This window comes from Trachymyrmex septentrionalis, unplaced genomic scaffold, assembly GCF_001594115.1.
Source record: "Trachymyrmex septentrionalis isolate Tsep2-gDNA-1 unplaced genomic scaffold, Tsep1.0 scaffold42, whole genome shotgun sequence".
NCBI classification, from domain to species: Eukaryota; Metazoa; Arthropoda; class Insecta; order Hymenoptera; family Formicidae; genus Trachymyrmex; species Trachymyrmex septentrionalis.
The window spans coordinates 258,402-274,755 of record NW_017305590.1 but is presented as its reverse complement, the minus strand read 5'-3'; the positions used below and the strand labels follow the sequence as shown (position 1 = coordinate 274,755).

Below are 16,354 nucleotides of genomic sequence, written 5' to 3'. Positions count from 1 at the left end.
TCTCTCTCTCTCTCTCTCTCTCTCTCTCTCTCTCTCTCTCTCTCTCTCTCTCTCTCTCACGTCGAATAACTAACGAGGTACGCGTCGCTGAAACTCGTAATGCTCGCATAGATACTGCGTAACGTATATTTCGGTGGTATTTATTATTTATTCAACACGCGTGAGATATTCACGAACATTTGCGCTCTGCCTCACGTGAGCAAGAAATTACATCACAAACGGATTATACGCGCGGCGCGCTTGCTCGTTCGGGCATCCGTTCTTTGCAGCGACTGGCCATCGCAAACAAACCGTAAGTGATTACTGATGACCGCGCAGGAACTCAGCAGAGTATAATGTTAATTCACCAGTCATCGCCAGCACGCCCACTCATAAACTTACAATTTGGCGGTAGAAGCAATTACAACGGTATCACCGATAATTACTTCTGCAACAGACACCCAGCAACCTCTACAACAATGTATATTATGTTATATATACATATACATACAGTATATATATATATATGTACGTCGACAGATTTGATTTAACTTTATAGCATCATTTTAGCAACAATAAAACGTTAATATATAGTTCGCGCGATTTATCCGGGACAATGTCGTGTAACAACGATGACTTTGACAACGCTGGCTAACATCATCGCGAAACGTCTTTCTCTAATTGCATTTTCTACTGGCGCCGACAAGACGACGGCCCTTTCAAATGCCCCTGCTTGCCTTTGACATGCGGATTTCCTTACGCCACGATGCGCGTCCTGAATATTCTGACGTCACAGACGGACTCATTATGGTTCGTCTAGTAGATAATGCGCATAATTACAGCTTGTGGACACAATAATCAAGGTTTCTATATTGATCATCTTATCGTGATCACGTATTAAACGGGCATTTTACATTCTTTAAATAAATATAGACATTTTTCGCAACATTTAAAGCAAAAAACTTTTATATTGTATTACTTTAATATGTACAGATTGTATAATAGTAAATCTCATTTTGATAATATTTTCGTTTAAGTCATACTCTCTTTTATCAACAATATTTAATTTTTTAAAAATCACGAAAAATATAATTAATTATTCTCGAATTAGGTATTGCTTTTAATTAATTATCATTTAATTAATTTTCAATTATCATCTTTAAAATCAATTATTATTTAATTAATTTTCTATTAGATCCGTATTACAAATCAAACTAACTAAGACTCCTTATAAATCAAAGAACTGGAACGGGCGTAGGAGTCAAGTGCAGAAGACGTCGCGCAAATAATATATCTGTGAAGTGTGAAACTTCTTTATTCTAATAAAACGCGCTTACATGTTTCGGCTCACTTTTGAACCTTCAGAGACAACACAAACTAACATAAATAAACTATGAATAAAAAATTATCCTATCATAGTGAGCTCCCTTATCTCCAGAAATTTAAATATCAGAATTAAACCCAAAAAGAGTGAAAGAAAAGAAAAAGAAAAATGAACGAAAATAAAAGAAATAATGAAAATATTGAAATAGAGAATATGAAAAACTAATTTATCAAAAATGTTAAGATTATAATTAATTATCCCGAAAATAAGGACGCTCATCCCGATCACAAATCACAAACTATACTATGAATTATTCAAAAACCGGTTCTCGATATTTTGGCCAGGCAGTATCAGACACAGTGAGTCACTTTTTAGAGTTTTAGCTAGTATTATTGAAGCTTACAAATAAAAAATTTTACATTAAAACGTTAATCAATTCCATGAAAATAAAAGTTGGAAAATAATAAAAAATTACGCCAGAAAAATTCATTACTGCGTACGAACGACACTGACTTTCTTTTTCTTTCACTCTTTTTGGGTTTAATTCTGATATTTAAATTCTGGAGGTAGGGGAACTCACCATGATAGGATAATTTTTTATTCACAGTTTATTTATGTTAGTTTGTGTTGTCTCTGAGGGTTCAAAAGTGAGCCGAAACATGTAAGCGCGTTTTAATGAATAAAGAAGTTTCACACTTCATAGATATATAGTATAATATTATTTGTACGACGTCTTCTATACTTGACTCCTACTGCCCGTATCCTTTCCAGTTCTTTTCTATTAGAAATATTAACATAAAAAATGTAAATTCTATTATTATTAGATATATACATTCTTTATGAATATGAATATTTTTAAAATTCAATTAGAAGAAAATTTCATCTTCAAATTTTTGTTTTTCAGTAAATATATAGATTAGCATATAACGTGCATATATATATATATATATGCTTGTATATACACGAAGTCATAAACACATCCAAGATTCAAACTGCAAGACAGTGAAAATGCGAAAGTTCGGTAGCCATAACGTCCAGAATATTCTCGTGTGTACGGCGTGATTTAATAAACAGTACGTGAAATCTTCCATTAGGTGGAGTCGCTCTAGCTTATGCAATTAGCGCCAGCCGTAAATTAGATATCGGCTTCCGGTCAAGCGCTGCGCCAAGAATACGATGTGCATCACATCTGCGACGTAGAACGCGCAAGCGCGAATTCAATTTATATGTGGGCATTTAATCGTGCGCCGTGTTTGGGCAGTTTAATCGTTTTAACGCCCGTCCCTGCTAAATTGGATATATGCGCAGATTAATTACGTTTGTTCATAATGACGAGATCGCCGGATCGTAAACGTCGTGCCGTGAAATTCGGTAGAAAATGATGCTCTGATTAGAAAGATTATTAATCTGCCATGCATATATTATAATCATTCGTTATATTCTTCCTTTTATTTAACATATCTATACTAGCTTTAAAAAGTAAAAAACACATTTTTACTTTAAATTATTTTTTAATAGTATGTGTTTGGTATATTATTTCACTAAAGCTTAAAGTAATAATAAGTTATTGTATTAATAACTGTCCAAAAGAGAAAACATTTAACAGAAATTTAATATTATCAAAATATTATAATGCATTAGCCATCTTAGTTTTATTGATTATTCTTAAATCTGTCTATAAAAATGCACTATATTTAGTAATTATTGCAGAAATTACGACCATCTTTTCCATATAACTGTAATACCCGAATTCACCCTACATATTTGAATAAATTATTTTAGTTGCAAATAACTATAAAATAGTTTATTCAATATATGTGCATATATGCAAAATGTCCCGAAATTCGAGGACAATATTATTATTATTGCAATTTTCGCAATAATTGAGAAGATATTAATTATAAAATATCGCCGAATATTGGTTTTCAATAATTTTTTACTTAAGTATTATCAACTTTACAGAAAAACAGTAAGAGATAAAAATTATTTATCTTCTTCTCATAGAGCTTTGAGAATTTTTTCAGAATTTTTACTTTAACTTCTCAGTACTGCATTCTCTTGGGAAATTGCAAAATGATAGAGGACTTTTCGACTTAATTTTCACGAAGTTTCACGCTGTAATAAGATTGTCCTCGAATTTCGGGACACCCTATATATATTGTAAAGTTATATCGACACGTGAAGACTTACCTTGATCCTGAGCCCAATTAATAAGCGAAGGAACGCGTGCTTCGAAACTGGAGTAACAATCCTCGAAACGTGCTGACGAATCCAGACCAACAGTCTCGTAATTAGCTTTAACTCCGCAGAGCAATGCCGTTGCGCAGGCCGACGATTCGCCAACTTGGGCATCCATGTTGTACGTCTGGAGAAATAATATAATACAGATTAATTGCTAATTTTTGTGTAATAAAATTATGATTAATACAAATTTGTAATCCAAAAATTTGTTACTTCTATAAAGAGGAAAATGTATTCTTAAAAATGTATTCGGTCAATTAAGTTTCATATAAAACTAGATTAAGAATGGTCTAGAGTCACTTTATTTCATTTACGAATTCTCCAATCAATTTCTCTCCGTAAATTTCTGCTGACATACGGTCCATAAAAATTAAATAAAATAGTTTTATTTTTGTTCGTATCTCTCTCTTCATAAAATTTAAATTATGGATACTCTTGAATTTCAATTGCCTACAATCGCAGAGAGAAAGAGAGAAAGAGAGAGAGAGAGAGAGAGAGAGAGAGAGAGAGAGAGAAATAATTAAGATTTTATAATTAAAAAAAAGATATTCTATTATTAAAATACTAAATTTATATAAATAATAATAATCCAGTTCTGCTATGCAAAATAATAATCATTTCATTGAAAAAAAAAACCTCTTTCATATTAAATTTCTATAATATTTTGATAATATTAACAAAAAAACTCGAAAAAATTAATTTAAATTTATGCAAATTTCAATGCTACCAATTATTTAGAGTGTCACCATTTTAACATTTATTTATACAATTAATATGACGCAGTCACACATCAAGTTCTGTAAATGTCAAAAGCATCAACGGAGGAATGATAAGTTTCGAAGAGAAATTTCGATGTAAGTGGATGTCGCCTTTATATGTCATGACTGGCGATTTTCACTGGGTAACAGGATATCGGTCGAAGTGTGTCACTGCTGTCTAGGAACCGCACGTCGCTTTCAGCGCTCCAGGGTAAGCACTGCAACGAGCAAATGGACATTTTCGTCCATCGGCTCACTCGACTGAAACCCACCCCGAGTTTTGATGAAAACGACAGCTGTGCTGTATTACTACTGACAATTCACAATTAAAAATTCGCAAATGTGTTTTCTTCTGCAGAAATTAATAAAAATGACCGCTCAATGCATTCAGTCAATAGTTCAATAAGAATTTTAATTAATATAAGATTGCGAAAAAAATATCGATAATTTCGTACGTTATGTAAGGTAACTCTATCACCAATTATTTAAAAAAAAAATATAGTAATATATATGTATCTTAATTAGTAAATAAAGAAAGACTAGATATTGTCTAATAATATTTTTACGTTAAATTTTAAATACATTTTGCAGTATTTCGCAGTTTAAAGTGGAAAATATATTTAGAAATTGATATAATAGAAATTCGGTTCCAAAATCTAGCCTTGACTATATTCGACATTTCTTTCCTTAATCAGTTTATTTATAAAACGATCTTATTATTTATACATGTTCGCCTTTCAACATTTCTTTACTTTTTAGACCTTTAACGAAGATTATTACAATTTTTAGATTATTATATTTTCCTTCGCTGTCACGAAGACCGATTACGAGACCTGAATAATGAACGATCCCTTCAAGTCAGGTTTAAAAGAGATTGACTAGTACAACGTGTAAGGTGGTGGCTAGAACAAATTCGTGCACATAAATCCCCACGATAATGTTAAAGGCGGCACTTTCGCGTAAAATACCACCGATATCTAGCGGTTTTCTTATTATACGACTACGTTTAGGTATCCGTTCGCCCCATATGATGTCGCGATTGTCACTCGAGTGTGCATCCCTATTTCAAGACTCGGCGACTCAGCACCACAACACTGACTGGGAAGTGCCGATTTCCTTTCACGCAAGAACACCCATAAAGCACACTCATCATGATTATCATAGTGAAAGCCATGCATCGTCAAATACCGTTATGGATTGCACGGTCGGTCGTTAAGTGGTAGCAAAGTAGAACGCCTGGAACACTGAAATGCAAGCCACAATTGTGAGGAACCGCATGCCGATTAAACACGTCACAAACTCCGATATCCTCAGCATGAAATTGCGAGAGGAGATGACTTGGTTGTTGATATTGGTCAACTAGAATGAAAACCCAAAGTTCCACTTGCAATTCCACTTGCACTATATAGCGTGAAGAGAGACAAAAATTACAAGCCAAGATATTCTTCTCCTCTAAATACGATTAATTATTTAACATATATTAATAATTTTTCACAAAAATTGCTCATGACTAGTGAAAGAAATAAAACGAAACTAATATTAATTGTTAAAAGAAATGAGACGAAGATGAGATAAAGATATGTGTATAGAAAGAATATATAGTAGGACATTTAAAATATTTCTTGTAAATTATGAAGAGAGAAATTGGATAACATAATTCACTTATTGTAACCACGAAGCAAATGAGCAAAAACTTATAATTTGGATAAGATTAATTTTTTAACCTAACTGATTACGTATCGATTAAGAAATATGCACTTACAATCGGTTTATTGAATTCAATTTAATTCAGAATTATCGTCTGCTCCCCCTTTCAAATTTCTACATTTATATACTCGTGAAACAAATGAAACGAAACTAATATTAAGTGTTAAAAAAAAATAAGACGAAGACGTATAGAAAGAGTAGTAAGATATTTGAAATATCTCTCGTAACTTATGAAGAAAAATTAGATAACATAATTCTTTGTTCACTTATTGTAGCAATGAGTAGAAATAAATGAGCAAGGACATACAACTTGGATAAGATTAAATTTTTTTAATCTAATGATTACGCATCAATTAAGAAATATGCATTCACAATTGATTTATTGAATGCAACTTATCTTCTAAACCTTGATCTTTTTTTTATAGACTTATATTTACACACACACACACACACACACACACACACACACACACACACACACACACACACACACACACACACACACACACACACGCACGCACGCACGCACGCACACGCACACGCACGCACGCACACGCACACGCACACGCACACACACAAGATACTATTAAGAATTATTATTCTTATAGGAAAAGAAAATATAATAATATAGAGAATGCCACATAATGTATCATAATTCAGAATTTAAAGTAATATAATGATGTCATGCTATAATAATAATCATAGGAAATATTATCTTATACAATTATTGAAAAAAGTTTAATTTGTAACTGCAAGAACATTCTGATAATCCTTTTTTTCCTAATTTTTAGTATATTGATTGAAATAATGTGCAATAATTTGGAATAATTTTATTTCACAATTTTATTTTTCATAGGTTTGTTCTGTTCATGTAGGCTAATCGTCGTATGTATATATATATATATACGCTAAGTTCAAATGCAATTATTTACTAGTTAACAACTTTAAAATGTCTATAAGACTAACAACAAAAAACTTTAAAGACTCTTAAAAACTTCTTATATGTTTCTTTAACATCACAAAAATATATGTTCCGATTACGGATTAAGATAGTGTTAATGCTTTTGATTATTATATTTCAGGAATTATTTGTTTTGCCTGTTTATAACACATTAGATAAAAATTAACATTTCTCATTCGGTATTTACCCAAACAATCAATTGCAATTTCCACCTCAGTAAGACATGCTATGTCGGATATCAGAGAACATCCGAAATGCGTGTAACGCGCGATGTGCAGCGATATGCAGACATTCGACCGTTCTCGATCCGCACGAAAGTGCTATAGATTATCAAGTATTATCGGCGATGCTTTTATCAGGAGTTTCCTCGAACAAGCAAGTCGATAAGATAAATTTGGTGCGCGCGAGACATGTCGTCTTTTGGCGTGTAGGTGAGAGCAAACGGCAGTAAATGGATAAACGCAAATCGAGGGATCGTTAGATGGCAACCACCAGAGGCAACATGCAGGCGGACGACAAGTACACTCCGCAGCAGGAACAGTGGAACATTTCAACACCGGATGGATCGCAACGGAGCATGCCGGACGGATGGTCGTTCAGGAAGGCAAAGTAAGCACCACTTCGTCACGTCGTGACCGATATAAAGCCCAGAGATATGGAGGTACTGCAAATAATCGACATGCGACTGACGCGAATGGTGTGCTTTTCAGCGCTTTCTCCTCTCTCACTCGCTAAAGCACATACAAACGTGTCAACTACTGACTTTATAATCTTTTATAATTTTTATTGTAAACAGAAACTTTCATGTTGCATTTGAGTGAGTATGGAACAAATAAAGTTGTTAATATAGACATCATAATTTTATATTCTTTTTTATAGCATTTATTCTCAATAGAAGTCATAAAAAGTGTCCGATGTCATACCAAAATACATATAATTCGTTTTGCATTTGCTTTATTTTCAACGTTTAACTCTTTATCTCTAACAAAGAATTTGGGAGATAATTGTCTCTTTATCTGATTTTCCATCGCACTGATAATAACGCAAACAAAGAAATAAAATTAACTATAGTCAAATAAAATAAAATATTTACGGAATAAACATTAAAAATGTTTTTTATTATTTACTTTTGATTGCTCTCATTATATTTTCGATTGCAAATGTCCTCGACTATATTTCTTTCATTTAAATATTGCTGTATATTTATTACTCACGCGTAACATATGTAACATATGGCGATAATATTAATTTTTCAGCTTTGGATTATTGTTTTTCAAACAAAAATATTTCTATTCTGCAGAGACTGCTGCAATATTATTCTAGAGAAAATTTCACTCTCATGGCAATTCACCGTCGTTTTCTATAGCTCTTCATGAGCTCTTGAATCAATTTTAGAACGAAATCGTCTGAAATGACAGACACCCTGATATCAATTACATGGAATTGAATTTTGCTCATAAAGTGCGACCGCGAGAATTACATTATCTTTCTTGGTATTGCATTATTATTATTTTTTTTTATCAAAGTCCTCATGCACAGGTGGGAGCGTAGTGCTCCATCGCGCATTATGCGCTTATTCTCGCAGCCGCGCATAACGCATGGTTGGTGTAATTGTCGGATAGCGAAAAGGACGGGGGATTTGCGCGGGCGGCAAGCCACGGCGCCACTAGATTTATATTCATAATAGCGGGGAGTTGGGGGCCGTTAGGCGCAAAATGTTTTAGAGCCCAAAGTAAACGCCGCAGTATTCGCGGTAATGCCGGTAACTCACTTCTCCCACGACGAACATTTGTCTCGTAATGGCCACTGGCTCACCACGTTTATGACTAGTTCGTAAGCGCCTCGCAGTGGTTTTGTCACATCCGTTCTGTGTTCTCTCTCTGCCTCTGATTCCTCCCCCCCTTCCCTCCCCCCCCCTTCCCTCTGCCTTCCCCATTCTGTTTCTCTCTCTCTCTCATCCCTTATATATTTTGAGTGTTCTTGATGACTACGTGGTTGTGCATGCCATTTCCATATATTCACCAATATATATCTCAAGTATACATCAGCGTATCCATCCGCTGAGCAAGAATCACTCAAGCGATGACTTTTTAATTCTACGATTTTTCTACCTCACCATAATTATATTAGTTATACTTTTTTTTTTTAATGCAATTTTCAATACGTGCGAAGTTAATCCGATGTTAAATAGTATTAAATATAATATCAGATTTCCAAATGTATCCATATATTACACTCATAAAAGAAGTGTTTAATTTTAAGATATTAAAACGTTTTATTCTTGTGTCTCCATTTTTTAAACACACACACACACACACATTACACACACACACACACACACACACACACACACACACACACACATAATTTTAGTTTTAAACTTTTTCAATAAATAAAACACTGTGTAAGTGTTTAGATTTATACAACACTAAAATATTAAAAATTAAATATATCTTTTATTATTAAACGTTTATTTTGCAAAAATGTTTTAAACGTAATTTTAAATACTATATTTTTTATAGAGTATATATCATAAATATAATTAATTTTGATAATAATCCAAATTATTTTGTACCATTTATAAATTCCAAAATATTAAATTTCATAAATTTTAAAAAACGAGAAAAGGAAAAAGAATTGTTAAATTCTATTGTTTTTTTTTTTTAGAATAGTGAAATGCGATATTGCAAGACAAAAAATGTCTAGATCCTCGATTTAACAATAAGTATAACAATAAATATAACAAAAGCGTTTTGACAAAGTTCAAAATGCTGTATGTAGAACAGAACACATATTAACAAAAAAATATTAAGATACCAGTGAAATGCTACAATAAAGATATAGATGTATATACAGATATGCGCAAGAATTGGATATAATCACATTTATATATAATTTAAAAAAATAAATAATTTCTTGTAGAATAAATTGAATTGAAGAATAAAGGAAGTTCCCTTACATAAATAAAAACTGACACAACTACTGACTATAAAAGACAATAAAACATTTCTTTATTTCCGAATATCGAATTAAGAATATTATAATACTTTTATTTTATTTTATTTATGTAATTATTTCCAAAGCATTTAACAGCGTTAAGCTGTGATATAAAATTATTTTCTTCTATAAACAAGATTTGTTACACATAATCTCATTTGCTCTTATTTTCAATCCATTAGAATTATTGCCTAAATTCATAATTCTTGGAATTAAATATATCGCCTAAATTCATAATATGCTTATTCTAGATTACGGTGCTGCATGTAATATTTGGCTGTGGTTCACCAGAACTTCTACAAGCACGCACCTAGCCACGCGAGGATTAAACGCCTCGAGTTTACGGTCCATTCAGTTCAACGGAGCTCAGACAGTTCTACCTCCGCATCCTCGCGCTATTCTGTGCAATAATACCGCCGATTTACTTTCGACCGGCGTAGCCGACCCGATCCGGAGCAGTCGTAATCGTGGTAACTTGCGAAAGTTGGATCGCGCGTACGTGCGAGAGCCACGGAAAGTTGCGGGCAGGCTGCCGCACGATAAAACGCCGTCGAATCGCAGCGGAAGTTCTCGATTGCGATCTAAGTTGAAATTAAATTGACCGCGGTATGATCCCGCCGCGGTACCACTCGAGTCCCTCAACTAAACAGGATATCCGTCTGCGTAAGCGCACGTGAGTGGAAAGTACGAAGTAGAACTGGGTGCACTTTTCCGGATAAGGTCCTCCTTTGCTGTCCGCTTCGCCTTTAGAAGAGAAATGCTCCGATATTCCCCCTCTCTCTTCCCGAAACTAACAGCAAAGAGGCAAAACGTTCCGGAAACGCCCGTTTACTCCCCTCTTTTTCGCTTTGTTGTTCTCTTCTTTTTTCGTTGCTGCGCATCACCCGGACCATCTATTTGCGACTGTCCTCAAGTTGGAATTCTACAACTAGCTACCGCCTAATTACACCAACTGCACAAAGAGACGTTCCACTAAATACTACTGACATTTATTCCATCCGCTATGTCGGGTATATGTCTCTCTCTCTCTCTCTCTCTCTCTCTTCCTCTCTCTTTCTCCTTCTTTTTCTCTTTGTGTCTCAATGCATTTATCTCTTTGTGTACAATGCATTTACTCCGGTTAATGTACGTACTTACACAAATTTCTTTGGTTGTTTTACTAGACAAAGATATCCAAAAATTTGAAAGAATAATAAGGAAGTTTATCGTATTTTTTTCAATTAAATGCACACCGAGAATAATCCGCGGTATAATTAATCCATTGAAAACGAAAATCTAGAAACTTTAATCCGATATTTTTTTTTCTTTGCTTTACATACATTATTTCGAAATTATCACGCCAGTATTCTCATCCGCGAGATCGTTCATCAAGACCGTATAAATTTTTGTTTCGCCAAATCGAACGTTTTTATTTGCAGTATAATATCAAGAAGAAAAAAGCGTTAATATTAATAAAAATTCTATTATAAAATACGTTTTTCCATGGAAAATAAAATTTAATTAAGATTCAACCGAGATATAAATAACTATCCTGCGTTCCGTTCATTTCATTCTACAGCTCCGTCGTGTTATTAATGGCGGAACCACAGAATCATTTGTTTCTCCCATTTCGCGCAACGTATAGTAATACATTTCTTTATCTATGCTATTTCGTCTGAAACACATCAAAACCTAGGAAACACTTCAACATATTCCAAAATAACGTCGTAAGACGTCATTTGCTATATTAATTAACAAAAAGGATTGACTGGGAAGATAAGTTTTAGCATCTTCGGAATAACGTTACCGACTTTCTATGACAAGATAAGAAACTGTAATATTATTGTATAATCATCACAAACTTAATTATAATTTCAAAAGATATCGACCATTCTTATTGAAACAAAATGAATTTCCTGCGTTTCGCATTTAAAGAATAAAACAAAATACAATACATTAAAAACAATTTACTATACCTTAATAAATATTTTTTTTATATTTATAAGTAAATTTACTTAAATTAGTAAATAAATATTAACTTAATAAAGAAAAATGATAGTTAAATTAAATTGATAGTTCGTGTATCAAATAAATATGTGTACGTTAATATTCAATGAATGTTTATTTATAAATATTTAAAAAAATATTTATTAAGATATAGTAAATTTTTTTTCAGTGTATTAACATATTGGCTTTAAATAATAATAATTGGCTTTTAAATAATAATATTCTTTATTATAATTAACTCCATTATAACTTAATATCTTTAAATTAATTTGGATAATTTTTAACGTGTTATAGTGATATTTCAAGCAGGGATATGGTGAATGCCATGAAAAATGTGAAAATCGATCTCAATTCAGACGACGATGAATATAATATGAAGCATAAAAGAAGAGGAGTAGCGATTATATTAAACCACGTGCACTTCGAGAACATGGGCACGAGAGAGGGTTCCGAAAAGGACGCTCTGAACCTCAAGACATCATTGGGCAAACTCGGGTTCGACGTTCAAATTTACACTGATCCAACGTTCAAAACAATATCCACAATTTTACAGTCGAGTAAGTATTGAATTTCCGTAATCGAATTACTTGTCGTATACTTACGTATCACTTGTCTCAATGACAGACCAAACAGATAGATGACAATGTTCTTGTGAGCCCCCCTCGGATAATGAACACGAACTTTCGTTTAAAAAAATAGCAGAAACGGAGAAACGATATCATTATTTCTGTCCATTCGCAATATTGCAAGCTACCGCAACTACATCGTTAGCTCTGTGTACCATCCCTTCTTATCTGTCTACAATGAGCTCACTTTCGTTTCATCTCTCATCGTGACAAAGCGATGGAGAGTTTTCTCAAGATAGAAAGAAAATACGAAGTGCCTCAGAGACCCCACCTTACTTTTAATCGCAAACTTTATAAAGAATTTGAACATAATTATAGTAAAGGGAAAAAGTTTATGGGAACACAATTTCATCTACTTTTTTAACGCTTGATTTCTTCGTAATTAAATCACGAAATGGAATTTTTTCTAAAAGTCCCTTCGATATAATACAGTATGGTGATTTGCAATCCATTAGATAATAATAAATTCAATTTCTGTTGTTTAATTTTACATATAATTGGAAAATAAAAAATTTCAATACAGTAAATGAAAAAACTATTACAATTACCAATTAGATTGATTATCAAAAGGTCGAAGTCGTGACTTTTGTCGAGTGACTCATTTTATATCACCTAACTAATCTCACACATTGATAAGCTTCCGCTCACCTAATGGCATTGCTTCTACAAAAGCGAGGAAGCTTTCCAACTGCATTGATAATTGTCGATGGATTCTTTGTATTCAACCTGCAAACGAGCAGATCTCAGTCAACGCGAAGCGGATAATGATGAGCGCCGATCCGAAGGAGATCCGGCGACAAGTTATACAAACATTTTACAATGAAACGAGCTCATTAAACGTCTATTCGTCACAGCGAGAGAACTGAGTTCCTCAACAAATAACTAACAAAGCAATCTCGCGAATACGGCTGCGGCAGGTGCAGCGGAAAGTGAAGCTGAAAGTCCGATGATTACGGAACTTCGCGCTGCTGGATAAGAAAAGTTTTCACGCGCCTTCGCCTCAACATAACACGATGCGCTCTATGAAGCTATATTCATTTACCACTCGCTTTTATATATTTTAACTGTTTCGAGGCCATGCTTTATGTAATATGCGTGAATTCAAAGAACTCGCTCCTACACGAAAAGAATAGTTTTGCAGAAATGTTTAAAAGTTTAACTGTAAATCTGAAGATAATTTTGTTAGATCATAAAAATAATTATATAGGACGTTTAAACCAGTTACTAAAATGTCAAAATATTTTGCTCATCACGTTTAAGATTCCTACAAAAATATTTTGATGCGCAACAAAATTATTTTCAGATCTACATATATTTAGTTAAATTTTTAGATACTTTAGCAGAATCGTTTCTTTCCGTGTATAAATATAATCCAAGAAAATATATAATTAAATATCTACTAAAATAAAAAAAGTATTACTGTAAGTACTAGTCTCATGAGATTTGATAGAACCGATGATGCTGCCATTTTGATTTCGATAATCATTTCAATATTTTTCTTTTTTTAATTAGATGTATAATTAATACAATACTCATGGAAAGACCAATTTTACTGAGTAATGTATATAAAAATTTAGGTAAATATAGATCTGGAAATAATTTTGATGCACCATCAAAGTAATTATGTAGGAAACTCAAGCTTTGACGAGCAACGCTATAAAAGGTATTAACATCCTAGCAATCAATTTAAGCATTTTACATAATTATTTTGATGGTCCAAATAAAATTATTTTTACGTCTGTATCTAATTAAACTTTTAGATATTTTTGCAAAACTGCTCTTTCCGTACAGAAATATTAAAATTCCTGAGCTCTTTAATAGTTAATCTGTTTACATTTAAAAAATTTGACTTATCAAAATTAATATAATGCTGATTCATTGTGACAAATAATTTTCGACGAGATTTCGTTGCTACTTCAATATGAGGAATTGATCATTATTGACGTTGATCATGTGTATCATTTTAATTTCACCATGACGTTTACAATTTATATACTTTCTACAATTTATTATATATATTTTAAATGGGATAATTCATTTATATAAAATATATTTATTTAAGTAGTAGTATCAATTGTATTTACTGAAGATGATCCATAAATGTGAAATATTTAATTGTTTCTCATTCAAATTCAATTTATCATAAATATTTTTATTGAATATATCCATAATAATATATATAATATATATAATATATAATATATCCATAAATAATTTACAAATATATTAAACATTTAATATTGGCTTTTAGATATTTTGCTCTCTGATTTTTATATTCTTTAATTTCTTTTCATTCCTTTTGCCAGAATATTGACAATATATAAATATAATGCAAACAATTCTAATAATACAAATAATACCAAAATAATTTTTACTAACTGAATGAATAGGAAATTATCAAATTGGCAGCATCAGCGGATCTAATGTTCAATTTCGAAAAGATAATAACGTTGCTGCCTGCGACAAATCTGTCAGCCAAGTAGATATGAAGAAAAATAAAAAGAGAAAATGCCTCAAAACTTAGTCTCACAAAAATATAGTAAATTTGTTACTTCCCTCGGGAGCAACTAAAATAGACTTTCCTCAAACTCAGCTTTTGGCTGATACGAGGGAAACAACGGCAGTAAACTAAAGGAAAATCCCGCCGGATTCTCTCCCTCGCCGATAGACTTTACACGTATTCGATTATCAAATCGAAAATACTAGGTATCAAAAGAGCATTTATTCACTTTGGAAAGCCATGGTCAGCGCATATTATAACTATGCTGTTGCATAAATAAACTATCTCTCACCATATTTCACGCGACTATCCCGCCAAGTTTCAATACTTTAATTTTCTCTGGCAGCATTCCACGTAATTCGAAGCAAGCGGGTTTCTTCTTTCTGAAAGTTTCGCGAACGCGAATCGACTGCTGAATGAGAATGGAACTTTTCAATTGAAACGGTTCGCATGTCGTTGTAGCTCGGATTTTTCTTCTTTTTTTCCCATTGAACTAACAATGCGAGTAGTACTCGTTGCACTGCCGCCGTTTTCCTCTTCTTGTATCAATGATTCTTAATCCCCATCCTCTACCAGATCATCACAATAAAGTAAAATGATGAGATATCATGATCCAAATGTAGAAAAGATTGTCTAATATATGAAGATCCTTCTTTTAAAGGCGAATGTTGCATATCAGTTGGCATATCATATCATCGTATCGTCGTTGCATATCAGTGCAAGCGGAGAGTGTTGCATCGTTATGTCAAAATTGTAGTACAACGAGATATGCAAGGGCACATCGTGTCATCGTACTATTCCACTGAAGGGCTTGCATTGGGTTGACCTACATTTTGTAAAAACGGAGTAAATACATGAAAAGAATGATTTTGCTCAAATATTTAAAAATTTAACTAGATACAGATCTGAAAGTAATTTTGTTGAACCATCAAAATACAATTGTAAATGTAAGAATTTCAAACATGATGAAAAATGCTGCAAAAATTTTGAAGTTTTAGCAATCAGCTTCAGTATCCTACATATAATTATTTTGTAATTCAACAAAATTATTTTTGAATCTATCAAAACTTTATGCAGCATTGCTTATCATGCTTGAGATTTCTTCATAATTATTTTGACTCGATAAATTTATTTTCAGATCTATCTAAATCTTATTTCAATAAAATCGATCTTTCTGTGTAACGACAGAATGGAACAAGTCTGTATCCATCTTAAGACTAATATGATTAATACTAAAGATATCAGATACTAGAAAAAGCTCGGACATATCATTCA

The 16,354-nt window shown here is 32.6% G+C and overlaps 1 protein-coding gene across 1 annotated transcript in view; it reads left to right on the top strand.

The window, feature by feature from the left end:
• The first annotated feature begins 7,250 nt into the window (after nucleotides 1-7,250).
• Nucleotides 7,251-16,354, top strand: part of LOC108751219 (caspase-1-like) — a 40,806-nt gene continuing 31,702 nt past the window's right edge. The window contains exons 1-2 of the mRNA XM_018491293.1: nucleotides 7,251-7,579; nucleotides 12,248-12,510. Of these exons, the coding sequence (XP_018346795.1) occupies nucleotides 7,452-7,579; nucleotides 12,248-12,510 (391 nt within the window). The 5' untranslated portion in view covers nucleotides 7,251-7,451. The remainder of the gene's footprint in view (nucleotides 7,580-12,247; nucleotides 12,511-16,354) is intronic.